Source organism: Biomphalaria glabrata, chromosome 1, assembly GCF_947242115.1.
Source record: "Biomphalaria glabrata chromosome 1, xgBioGlab47.1, whole genome shotgun sequence".
In the NCBI taxonomy this organism is placed as follows: domain Eukaryota; kingdom Metazoa; phylum Mollusca; class Gastropoda; family Planorbidae; genus Biomphalaria; species Biomphalaria glabrata.
This window is the reverse complement of record NC_074711.1, coordinates 73054488-73067283: the sequence shown is the minus strand read 5'-3', so window position 1 is coordinate 73067283 and position 12796 is coordinate 73054488. Positions and strand designations below refer to the sequence as shown.

At 37.2% G+C, this 12796-nt stretch overlaps 1 protein-coding gene across 2 annotated transcripts; it reads left to right on the top strand.

Moving 5' to 3' along the window:
- The first annotated feature begins 9954 nt into the window (after positions 1-9954).
- LOC129923204 (uncharacterized) lies at positions 9955-12497 on the top strand. 2 transcript variants are annotated; one of them, XM_056013237.1, is made up of 2 exons: positions 9955-10521; positions 10909-12497. In XM_056013237.1, the coding sequence occupies exon 2, from the start codon at positions 11008-11010 to the stop codon at positions 11959-11961; it is 954 nt and encodes a 317-aa protein (XP_055869212.1). In that variant the 5' UTR covers positions 9955-10521; positions 10909-11007; the 3' UTR covers positions 11962-12497. The 2 variants fall into 2 exon arrangements, with proteins under 2 accessions (XP_055869212.1, XP_055869222.1); XM_056013247.1 differs by lacking the exon at positions 9955-10521 and adding an exon at positions 10530-10794.
- Positions 12498-12796: the final 299 nt, after the last annotated feature.

Genomic DNA, 12796 nt, shown 5'->3' with positions numbered 1-12796 from the left:
TCCAATCGTAAACTAGACCTACCCAGTGAACAAGTCCTGAAATATTTTCATGAGCCAAGCAAAACTTGATGTACTCACCACCTAATGTACACAAAGACTTATTCTGATGTACTGAACTTTGTACTGAGTACTAAATGGACTATTGAATTTCCACCTTGAGGAAGGGCTGCAGTGGATCTCCGAGGCGCAATGCCTCTACCTCCCCCCTCTCTTTATGGAAAGATGACTGAAAGAAAGTGTACATCTTTTCGTCGTCTCCGTATGTCTTGGACTTTGACTTCTCTTTGTCAGATTGTAACATCTTCCAATGGCTTAGTATTTAATCTACCGTTGTTGTTTTTTCACATCACACTTTCTCAAGTCTAACATGCTTGTGTCTTGTGTTTTAATGTGAGCCTGTCATACAAGGCAAGGTAAGCCTGAAATGAACTCCTAGGTTTTCTTTAATTGTTCAGACCATCCGTCAATGTGATGATATGGGATATATTTAGGTGCCCTCGGAGGGTAGGTCTGTCTGAAACAATACTAAGATACTAAACTGGATCAGTGATGTCCAAATTATAACCCACGGGTAATCTGTATGGTTCACAGCTTGGGTACACCATTCAACTAGAGGATGTGCGTGATGGCTTACTACAGGTGGAGAATAGAAACTTAAGGGTTAAAAAAAAGGCAAGATAGAACATGAAAAATAAACAAAAAAAAATACCTTAAAAAACAACAACAAAGCTTATATTAAGCCTAGTTGTATTAATTACTTTGGATCAGTCATATATTTAAATTTCTAATAGATCAAGCTTTCTCAATATGCTATGATCCTTTCACTTGTCTGAACTAGTTGGAAAGAAGTAAGGGGTAGAGAAGGGGGTATCTGGGTGATCACTTTTTAAATGCATTTATAAAAAAAAGGTGCAGGACCTGAATTTGAACTCGAGGGCTTAGGCCTCCTCAATACACTAACCACTCTGCTAGCGAATCGCTTCTTCTTCTTTCTTCTTCTTCTTCTAGCCAGCTTTTAGCTGATCTGGCAGCAAAAGCAATGGAGTTAACTTACCAATTCAGGACATTAAAAAATGAATTGAAAAGTTTTTCTGTCCTACATGAATGATTGGATTCGAGTTTACAAGTTAAAACGTAAGTTGTAATTCATTTTGATTTTCTTATTTTGTTGCAGCCAAGTCAAGTGCAGAAGTCAAGTGCAGAATTCAAGTGCAGAAGTCAAGAATTCAACTTGCTTATACTAGTGTGCATTAAATCGATATATATCGTCACTTTTGGGCCCAATATCAGCAGCAACATTAAAGGTGTGAACTGAAATATAGACACAAACAATCTTTTCAATTTCTTTTACAAAAACAACTGTTCCGTTCAATTTTTCCGAATAGGCGAAGTGTTCCTTTCAAGAGAAATTGTAGGACACATATATCCTAATAAAATATAAGGATTGTATATTGTATATGTATCACATCGAATTAGGATTCTAATGACTCTAATGAGAATTATTTTTCATATCTATAATATTATAAAGTAGAATTTGGAAAAGAGCTTTGTTTTCAAGAGAGAATTGCTGGTGATTTAATGTGAGAGATGTGTGGAGCGCTGCTGGCGACAGCCAATCACAATGACACGACAATTGACTGTTATTATTTCAAACACTTAATTTAGTAAGGAACTTAGTTTAAAGTGGGGCAATACTAGCACTTGACCTTTGGTAAGTGGACGCTTGACTTCATTTAGTTTGGTTCTGACCGTGAGACGAAGAGAGAGAAAGAGAGAGAGAGAAAGTTGCTTTTGGGTTGGCATGAATTAGATGACCTTCTATCAAATCGCTGGGAAGACAGGATTCGATTGAAATGACACAAAGAAATATAAAGTTTTGATCCTTTGAACACGTTGCCTTTTATTTCGTTACTCATAATCATTGATTATACTTGCACCATTCTTTTAGCGAACATTTAGGAACAATAATCATTGATTAGACTTGTACCTTTCTTTAGCGAAGATTCATAAACAAATAATTTTTGCAGCGTAGAACATTCAAAAGCGATTATGTTTGTATTCTAAACCAATCGTGATTCACTGGACAGAAATAAATGAGTAATGTTACTATGTTGCTGTGAATTTCCTTTCACTTGTCTTCTCAACAGACAGTGGCTATATGCTAAGGTCCATGGCTTTAATGCAATCTTTATTTAGTTCCTTATCCTTTACTGCAGTCTTTATTTAGTTCATCCCTTTTCCTTTACTGCACTCTTTATTTAGTTCATCCCTTGTCCTTTACTGCAATCTTTATTTAGTTCATCCCTTGTCCTTTACTGCACTCTTTATTTAGTTCATCCCTTTTCCTTTACTGCAATCTTTATTTAGTTCATCCCTTGTCCTTTACTGCAGTCTTTATTTAGTCCCTTTTCCTTTACTGCAGTCTTTATTTAGTCCCTTTTCCTTTACTGCAGTCTTTATTTAGTCCCTTTTCCTTTACTGCAGTCTTTATTTAGTCCCTTGTCCTTTACTGCAATCTTTATTTAGTTCATCCCTTGTCCTGTACTGCAGTCTTTATTCAGTCCCTTTTCCTTTACTGCAGTCTTTATTTAGTCCCTTGTCCTTTACTGCAATCTTTATTTAGTTCATCCCTTGTCCTTTACTGCAATCTTTATTTAGTTCATCCCTTGTCCTGTACTGCAGTCTTTATTTAGTCCCTTTTCCTTTACTGCAATCTTTATTTAGTTCCTTATCCTTTACTGCAGTCTTTATTTAGTTCATCCCTTTTCCTTTACTGCACTCTTTATTTAGTTCATCCCTTTTCCTTTACTGCAATCTTTATTTAGTTCATCCCTTGTCCTTTACTGCAATCTTTATTTAGTTCATCCCTTGTCCTTTACTGCAGTCTTTATTTAGTCCCTTTTCCTTTACTGCAGTCTTTATTTAGTCCCTTTTCCTTTACTGCAGTCTTTATTTAGTCCCTTTTCCTTTACTGCAGTCTTTATTTAGTCCCTTGTCCTTTACTGCAATCTTTATTTAGTTCATCCCTTGTCCTGTACTGCAGTCTTTATTTAGTCCCTTTTCCTTTACTGCAGTCTTTATTTAGTCCCTTGTCCTTTACTGCAATCTTTATTTAGTTCATCCCTTGTCCTTTACTGCAATCTTTATTTAGTTCATCCCTTGTCCTGTACTGCAGTCTTTATTTAGTCCCTTTTCCTTTACTGCAATCTTTATTTAGTTCCTTATCCTTTACTGCAGTCTTTATTTAGTTCATCCCTTTTCCTTTACTGCACTCTTTATTTAGTTCATCCCTTTTCCTTTACTGCAATCTTTATTTAGTTCATCCCTTGTCCTTTACTGCAATCTTTATTTAGTTCATCCCTTGTCCTTTACTGCAGTCTTTATTTAGTCCCTTTTCCTTTACTGCAGTCTTTATTTAGTCCCTTTTCCTTTACTGCAGTCTTTATTTAGTCCCTTTTACTTTACTGCAGTCTTTATTTAGTCCCTTTTCCTTTACTGCAATCTTTATTTAGTTCATCCCTTGTCCTTTACTGCAGTCTTTATTTAGTCCCTTTTCCTTTACTGCAGTCTTTATTTAGTCCCTTTTCCTTTACTGCAGTCTTTATTTAGTCCCTTTTCCTTTACTGCAGTCTTTATTTAGTCCCTTTTCCTTTACTGCAGTCTTTATTTAGTCCCTTGTCCTTTACTGCAATCTTTATTTAGTTCATCCCTTGTCCTGTACTGCAGTCTTTATTTAGTCCCTTTTCCTTTACTGCAGTCTTTATTTAGTTCCTTGTCCTTTACTGCAGTCTTTATTTAGTTCCTTGTCCTGTACTGCAGTCTTTATTTAGTCCCTTTTCCTTTACTGCAGTCTTTATTTAGTCCCTTTTCCTTTACTGCAGTCTTTATTTAGTCCCTTTTCCTTTACTGCAGTCTTTATTTAGTCCCTTGTCCTTTACTGCAGTCTTTATTTAGTCCCTTGTCCTTTACTGCAGTCTTATTTAGTCCCTTGTCCTTTACTGCAGTCTTTATTTAGTCCCTTGTCCTTTACTGCAGTCTTTATTTAGTTCATCCCTTGTCCTTTACTGCAATCTTTATTTAGTTCATCCCTTGTCCTTTACTGCAGTCTTTATTTAGTTCATCCCTTGTCCTTTACTGCAGTCTTTATTTAGTTCCTTGTCCTTTACTGCAGTCTTTATTCAGTTCATCCCTTGACCTTTGCTGCAGTCTTTATTTAGTTCATCCCTTGTCCTTTACTGCAATCTTTATTTAGTTCCTTGTCCTTTACTGCAGTCTTTATTCAGTTCATCCCTTGTCCTTTACTGCAGTCTTTATTTAGTTCATTGTCCTTTACTGCAGTCTTTATTTAGTTCATCCCTTGTCCTGTACTGCAGTCTTTATTTAGTCCCTTGTCCTGTATTGCAGTCTTTATTTAGTTCCTTGTCCTTTACTGCAGTCTTTATTTAGTTCATCCCTTGTCCTGTACTGCAGTCTTTATTTAGTCCCTTGTCCTTTACTGCAGTCTTTATTTAGTTCCTTGTCCGGTACTGCAGTCTTTATTTAGTTCATCCCTTGTCCTTTACTGCAGTCTTTATTTAGTCCCTTGTCCTGTACTGTAATCTTTATTTAGTTCCTTGTCCTGTACTGCAGTCTTTATTTAGTCCATTGTCCTTTACTGCAGTCTTTATTTAGTCCCTTGTCCTGTACTGTAATCTTTATTTAGTTCCTTGTCCTGTACTGCAGTCTTTATTTAGTTCATCCCTTGTCCTTTACTGCAGTCTTTATTTAGTCCCTTGTCCTGTACTGTAATCTTTATTTAGTTCCTTGTCCTTTACTGCAGTCTTTATTTAGTTCCTTGTCCTTTACTGCAGTCTTTATTTAGTCCCTTGTCCTTTACTGCAGTCTTTATTTAGTCCCTTGTCCTTTACTGCAGTCTTTATTTAGTCCCTTGTCCTGTACTGTAATCTTTATTTAGTCCCTTGTCCTTTACTGCAGTCTTTATTTAGTCCCTTGTCCTTTACTGCAGTCTTTATTTAGTCCCTTTTCCTTTACTGCAGTCTTTATTTAGTCCCTTGTCCTTTACTGCAGTCTTTATTTAGTCCCTTGACTGTACTGTAATCTTTATTTAGTCCCTTGTCCTTTACTGCAATCTTTAATTAGTCCCTTGTCCTGTACTGCAGTCTTTATTTAGTCCCTTGTCCTATACTGCAGTCTTTATTTAGTTCCTTGTCCTTTACTGCAGTCTTTATTTAGTTCCTTGTCCTGTACTGCAGTCTTTATTTAGTCCCTTGTCCTTTACTGCAGTCTTTATTTAGTCCCTTGTCCTTTACTGCAGTCTTTATTTAGTCCCTTGTCCTTTACTGCAGTCTTTATTTAGTCCCTTGTCCTTTACTGCAGTCTTTATTTAGTCCCTTGTCCTTTTCTGCAGTCTTTATTTAGTTCCTTGTCCTTTACTGCAGTCTTTATTTAGTTCATCCCTTGTCCTGTACTGCAGTCTTTATTTAGTCCCTTGTCCTGTACTGCAGTCTTTATTTAGTTCCTTGTCCTTTACTGCAGTGTTTATTTAGTTCATCCCTTGTCCTGTACTGCAGTCTTTATTTAGTCCCTTGTCCTTTACTGCAGTCTTTATTTAGTTCCTTGTCCTGTACTGCAGTCTTTATTTAGTCCCTTGTCCTTTACTGCAGTCTTTATTTAGTCCCTTGTCCTTTACTGCAGTATTTATTTAGTCCCTTGTCCTTTACTGCAATCTTTATTCAGTTCATCCCTTGTCCTGTACTGCAATCTTTATTCAGTTCATCCCTTGTTATCAAATAGTCTTTGCCTCGCTGATGAGCTATTTCCGTCCAAGATTGTATAAACTTTCCATTTTGGCTTTTTTCTTTTGAAATATTTATAGGACTAACGCTGTTTCTTCTTTACTCAAACATACACGCTAAACTAGGACACTCACTCAAACATACATGATAAACTAGGACGCTCACTCAAATGTACACGCTAAACTAGGACACTCACTCAAACATACACGCTAAACTAGGACACTCACTTAAACGTACACGCTAAACTAGGACGCTCACTCAAACATACACGCTAAACTAGGACACTCACTCAAACATACACTCTAAACTAGGACACTCACTCAAACATACACGCTAAACTAGGACACTCACTTAAACGTACACGCTAAACTAGGACACTCACTCAAACATACACGCTAAACTAGGACATTCACTCAAACATACACGCTAAACTAGGACACTCACTCAAACATACACGCTAAACTAGGACACTCACTCAAACAATGGATTAGCAACCACGAGCAAATTTTTTAAAGCAATATGTTTACCCACTCACAATTTTTTTATTTAGGCCTACTAATTATGCTTTTCATTACTGGAGGTGCCTGTTTGAAACGAAGCCAACTATCCAACGGATACTCTGGCAGTAAATAATCTTTAGCCTGCCATTTATTTTTAAGCAAAATACAAATAAAATACATCTTGAGATAGTAATTTGATTACATTGAGCCTATCTGTATAGTAAATAGTTTTAGTCCTATTAATTCATTTCTAGTTTTGAAAAGTCTCTGTGTTGCAGCTCTTCAGGTCCTGTCGTTTGCTGAGATGGCAGAATTGTAGTGCTCATTAAAATTATTCATTATCCGACCCTGTCCGTCAAGAGGTCGGTACAGATATCACAGTGAGATGGCTTTCTAAGTGGATGGTGTTCGAGGCCTCCTGTCAGATTACTCCATGGGGTCTCTAAACTCGTATTTTAAGAGGATATACTAAAACCTTTTTGAAACTCATTCACCGTCTCACCCAGTCTGCCACTTCTGGTTGCCCCACTGACATATATATTTAGTTAAATTATATCTACTTAAATTTTTTTTTAATTTGACCGCGCGTGGGTTTAATTTAAAAATGCAAGGGCATAAAAAAAAGTAGGGGGGGGGACATTGTGAATGCTATTTCGATATCAATTAGTTTGTGACATCATGTATGGCAATGTGTGTTTCCCCCATCAGTTGTACATGAGTTTGTGTCATCATGTATGGCAATGTGTTTTCCCCCATCAGTTGTACATCAGTTTGTGACATCATGTATGGCAATGTGTTTTCCCCCATCAGTTGTACATGAGTTTGTGTCATCATGTAAGGCAATGTGTGTTTCCCCCATCAGTTGTACATGAGTTTGTGTCATCATGTATGGCAATGTGTTTTCCCCCATCAGTTGTACATCAGTTTGTGACATCATGTGTGGCAATGTGTTTCCCCCCATCAGTTGTACATCAGTTTGTGACATCATGTATGGCAATGTGTTTCCCCCATCAGTTGTACATGAGTTTGTGACATCATGTGAGATCTATGTGTTTCACTCCTCAATAGCACCACTTTGTGTACAGTTCCTCTGGGGCAGCGTCCTGTGAATGCTTGCATCAATGTCAAAACGTAACTACAAGAACGACGTCAGAGATAAAGCAGAACTAGTTTTGGTCATCTTTTCTGGACGTAATTGCAGATTTCGGTTTAAAATTATAACAGTTGTTTGATTCATTTTAATGTCTGAGATCGATTTGTTTACAGTTACAGCTCAGCATCGGAAACATCGATTTTGAAATCGAGTTATGTATCACCTAGGACAGTGCATCCTATGGTAGACTGTCTAAAATGTTTGGAATAGACGAGATATTACCACAAACACAAAGCTAGGGGTCTATCGAGCTGTCATCCTCTCCATATTTCTCTATACCTCAGAAAAGTGGACAGTATACAGCAGAAATGCAAAACAAAACAAAACAAAACAAAAACATGAGCCACTTTCACATGAAGTTCAGAAAAATACTGAACGTTAAATGGCAAGAAAAACAAACACACCTGATACCGAAGTCCTTGGAAGAGCGGGCCTGGAAAGCATCCACACAATCCTTATGCAATCTCAGTTGCGATGGGCAGGACGCATCTGCATAATGGAAAACTCCCGCATCCCTAAGCGACTTCATTGTAGTCAATTAGAGAAAGGGAAACGCTCACAAGGTGGACAAAGAAAACACCCTCAAAGCTTCTCTGAAAGCCTTCAGCGTTGACCCTGCCACTTTTGAGAGACGGTAGCACACGATAGAACATCATGGCGTCGTGCTGTGAATACTGGCGCACACATTGTAGAGGATAAGAGAACAGCGCTGGCAGAAGAAAAGCGTCAGAGAGAAAAAAAGCCAGGCCAATGACTCTAGCTCCAGCTGCAATCAATAACCTTCCCATTGTGCAGCCCAACATTCCGGGCTCAGTCTCACAAGCCACATGAGGAGGCACGAGTGCCAAGCTCTCAGCCATCTGAATGTCAAAAGTGGTCATCATCGAACCAAGATGGACGACCTATATAAACTTGCATCACATTGTGAATCTAGATGGTCGAACAAAATCTCTAAATTCAGTTTGCGGGAAACAACACAGCAAACACCAATGGAACAAGAAATCAAAAGACGCCAATGAGTCTGGATCAGGATCGGACTGGGTGTCAAAATCGGCCCAGGCATTTCTATACATACCGGCCCATAAATTCTATATCATACGATGGGCTTCCAATTATAGGCCTACCTTTCCTCAAAATCATTATGTTAAGTTTAAAAATGTATCGATAACTGTACGCAAGCTTTATATCTTTATAAGAAATATAGTCCTTATGTTGCTTTTTCATCGCTAAGTGTGTAGGCCCTAAAAGGATGAAGCCTACAGTAGCACTGTCTACTGATGTAGGCTATTAAATTATTTCGGAAAATGTGTTAAATTAGTATTTTAGGACCTACAATGTAGAGTCTGTAAACGATTTTTTAAAACCATGACGCTATGAGGGCCACTCTTATTAGAGAATACCATAAAACCTTTAACAATTTAATACGTGCCATAGTTGCACTCATGCGGCCCTTTAGGTCGCCCAACCGGCCCATTAAGGTACCGGCCTACCGGGCATTTGCCCGAATGCCCATATAGCCAGTCCGCCCCTGGTCTGGATAGAACATAAGATGCCAACAACAAGGGGAAATATTGCAAAGCAGGTTCTGGATTGAACCCACAGGGAAAGAGAAAGACTGGGAGTCCAAAGCAAACTTTGAGGTGATCAGTGGAACAAGAAGCAAGGATGGACATTGACCAAACTGATGGCGAAGTACTGTTTCGGCCCAATTCTACAGCCAGGAATCAAAAGAATCAATTCAGGATCTAGAGCTAGATGTTGTTTAAATAGGTTAAAACTATTATAAGCTTAATCTTTTTTTTTTCTATAGTGCGGTTGGATGGACTATTTAATCAATACAAATTACAAATAGTAGCAAAGTTTGGGTCCTAAAACTTTACTAAACGTTTTCAAAGACGTTTATTATTTGTCCAATAACTAATTGATAGTGAAAGTACTTTTAGTCGTCTGGCATTCCTTGTGACTCAGCAAAAAGGACATGCATGAGTCGTGGCAAAATTTCTCTTAAGTTTTACCCAGTACCTCATTTTGTGTACAATGAAGAATGCATAGATAAGAAATAAAATTACATGTGGAAGTCAAGATTTAAAAAGCCTAAACTTCTGCCCTTAACTTCCACTTAGTCCATTTCGACGTGATTTCCTCCCCTGTGAGACGTCATATATGAGGGATCCCTTGGGGAGATATTTACATATTTCGTTTTCGCTTTTAAAAACATTGGATATTTTATGAAATCAAATATGTGCAGAGTAAACCATGGTATCCCATAGTTTAGTTTAGTTTATGTATGCATAAATACACTGGATTTTCTTCCTAATTTTGTTTGTTTATTGAATAAGAGTGAAAGAGAGAGAGAGAGAAAGAAATATGGTAAAAAAAAAAAGACAGACGAGTTGGAAGAGGAGGAGGAACAACACAGAGAGAGAGAAAAGAGGAAGAGAAGAAAATGAGTGTCCTGGTATCGTCTGCTTTTGAAGAGAGACCTGTGTACGTAACACATGCAGTTTTTCACCTGTCCAGTAAGGTAATTAGTCCATTACCTGAGTTCAACAGATGCAGAATCATTCCCAAAGACTTTGTAGACTACTAGAATCCATGTTTCTTTAGTAAAGGGGGAGGGGTTTGGTAGTATTTGCAATAGTCTGTTATTTGACAATTATTTAGATCAGCGCTTCTGAATATTGAAAGTACTTTAAATTCTTTTCGCTAAATTTCGGAGCGCTGACATTAACAAAATTTTATGAAATGGTCTAATGAAAAGTTGGCCATAGTTATATGAACAGGCAATTTTTTAGAGTCCAATCTAACTGGGGACGTGTGGTTCATTATATATAAAAGTTGAATATTATGTAAACATCAAATACCAATTTAACAAATATTACCAAATGAAAAGAAAGGGAAAAGTGAGAACCATCTTTTCTGTGCAAAGAAAACTGCAGATAGTTTTATGAAGCCAAGTTAAACGTCTGGTTTTCGTCTCCTGATAAACTCTTCTGACTAGATGTAAACAAGCTGCGTTCCTACTGGCTGGAATTTAATGATCGCATCACAATTACTGGAATTCGGATGAACGGTAAGTTAAAACTGAGGTTAATGCTTCTATTAAAGTAACACTTGTTCTAATTGCGATGTCTCAATAAGTCAGAAGTGATTTTTAGACCAAACAAAACGTGTGATAGGATTTACAGACTTTCGTGGGGTCATGAACAACAAAACACACAACTGACTGACCCATTTTACATACAAATTTGGATAGTTTATATATGATCCTATTTTTGCCTTTGTAAAAATTATAGATAAATATTTAAACGCATAATACTCAATACACTTATGTTGCATATATATGGTGAGTTCATTTTTATCACGATTACTTTACTGTTTGAATTTGTTTAATATGGTACTCTATAGTATCTAGCTAATTTCATATTTATATTGTATTTTTGTTTGTTTTTCTTTTTAGGCATTGTCTATTGGAGTGATGGAAAGACATAACAACCATTTCATTTCTTAAAACTAAAAATTATCGACTGTTGATGAAAGCTTATCCTTATTGTATAAAATGCCCTATAACGATGTGGAAATTAAAACACCAAAAGAGAATGGCGCCATTAGAGCTAAGCAAGACATAGTTTTCTCTGTGCTCATATTACTGTCCAACTCCGTGGTCATCACGACTATACTTAGCTCTTCATTACTTCGAAAACTGACCAAGTTCCATAACGTGATCAGCATATGTCTATGCAACATGTTGAGCTCAATTCCTTTGGTACTGGACACGGCATATATTTTAAAGGTGTCGGACTTCAGCATCACACTTGCTCATGTTGTCAATGGCTTCCATTTGTACAGCCTCCCTTCCATCATAACCTTGACCTTGCTGTTCATCTGCTTAGATTTTTGCATCTTCCGAATGCACGGTTGGGCTGCAAGTGAATACATGTCTAGCAAGTACATCAGTCTATGGGTGCCTTGGAGTTATGGAGCAGTTGCTTTGGTGTTTTTAACTTTGTCCTCCCCTCCGACGTTAGATGAATTTTATGCAAGTGGTAAAGATGAATCCTTCCATGATCAAGAAACTTTTCCTGTAGTTCGGCCTGTCTTACTAAATCACTCCGCCTGGCCTCTCGTGGTTGGTTGGGTGTATATTCCTACACTGCTTGCTTTAGTAATGATGTCATTTGCTGCGCTAGTTTATTGCAGATATTCAGAACACTCTCTGATGAACTGTGTGGTTTGCAGTAGTAAGAGCCTGTTCTACTCTCCAAACATCCTGGACGCCAGCGTATCTTTAGTTCTCTTCAGCTGCCTCAGTTTTATTTTCTACCATCATCTCATGCTCGACTCACAGTGCGCACTCAAAGAAGGGGATTGTCGCTCAAGGAAAGAAATGGATCGTGCCACGGAGCTGGCTCGTTGGTCAGTTTTCTTTTTGATGCCTGTGCTATGTCAACTGGACAGATATTTCAGACAGGAGATTGCAATCATATGTGGAAGACTCTGTTTTCGGAGTTAGACGATGCTACTGAGAGAAATGCCCTGAGATTCACTAGATGGTACCTAAAGCAGACTGAAGTCCAAATGAAACTAAATTGAACAATATTCATTACTACTAAACGAACCAAAATATGTATATTTTTTTAGATATAATACAAATGCTTCAACTCTCAAAACATAATACCACAGATTGAAACATGTCTTCGGTGTAAATTTTATTGAGATAAGTGTGTATGTGTGTGTCTTCAAACCCTAATTTTAATTTCACAAAATTGTCTCTGCTTGTTTAATGATAACCACTTTACAAATTTTGCTTTTTACCCACAGTACTTTAACTTACTTTGACATCTTGTTTCACGGGTGTGAAATTCCAGCAGCAAATGCTTTTTATTTTTACCATAGGCACTTAAATTCTAAGTTTTACATCTCTCTGATGTGTGATAAGGCTAACAAAGAGAGCTTGTGTAATCACACATGTCTATATGTAGGATGTTTTTAATACCTGAAATTTCAGGCTAACACTTCTTTATCTGTATTGCCAAGAGAACTGATATTGGGGCAGCAGTTGTTTTTTTATTCTAGATCTAGAGCTCTAGCAAGTTTCCTTTCTTTTTAACAAGAAAGTTGTTATGATAGTACAGAGAGGAATTCTCATGCAAAGAAAACAAAAATCTTATTCAACCAAAGTATCATATTTTATTAAATATTTACACAAAAATGCATTTAAATAAAACCAAGATTGAAATATTTAGCAAGACTGGTCTCAACTTATTAAAAATAAAGATTGAAAACAAAATAATTGCATTGATAGAAATAGAAGTACTTGAAATTATCAGCAATATTTACATTTTTTT

Coding starts and splice junctions, on each gene's coding strand:
- LOC129923204 (XM_056013237.1), top strand. CDS start 11,008: ATGCCCTATAACGATGTGGAAATTAAAACACCAAAAGAGAATGGCGCC.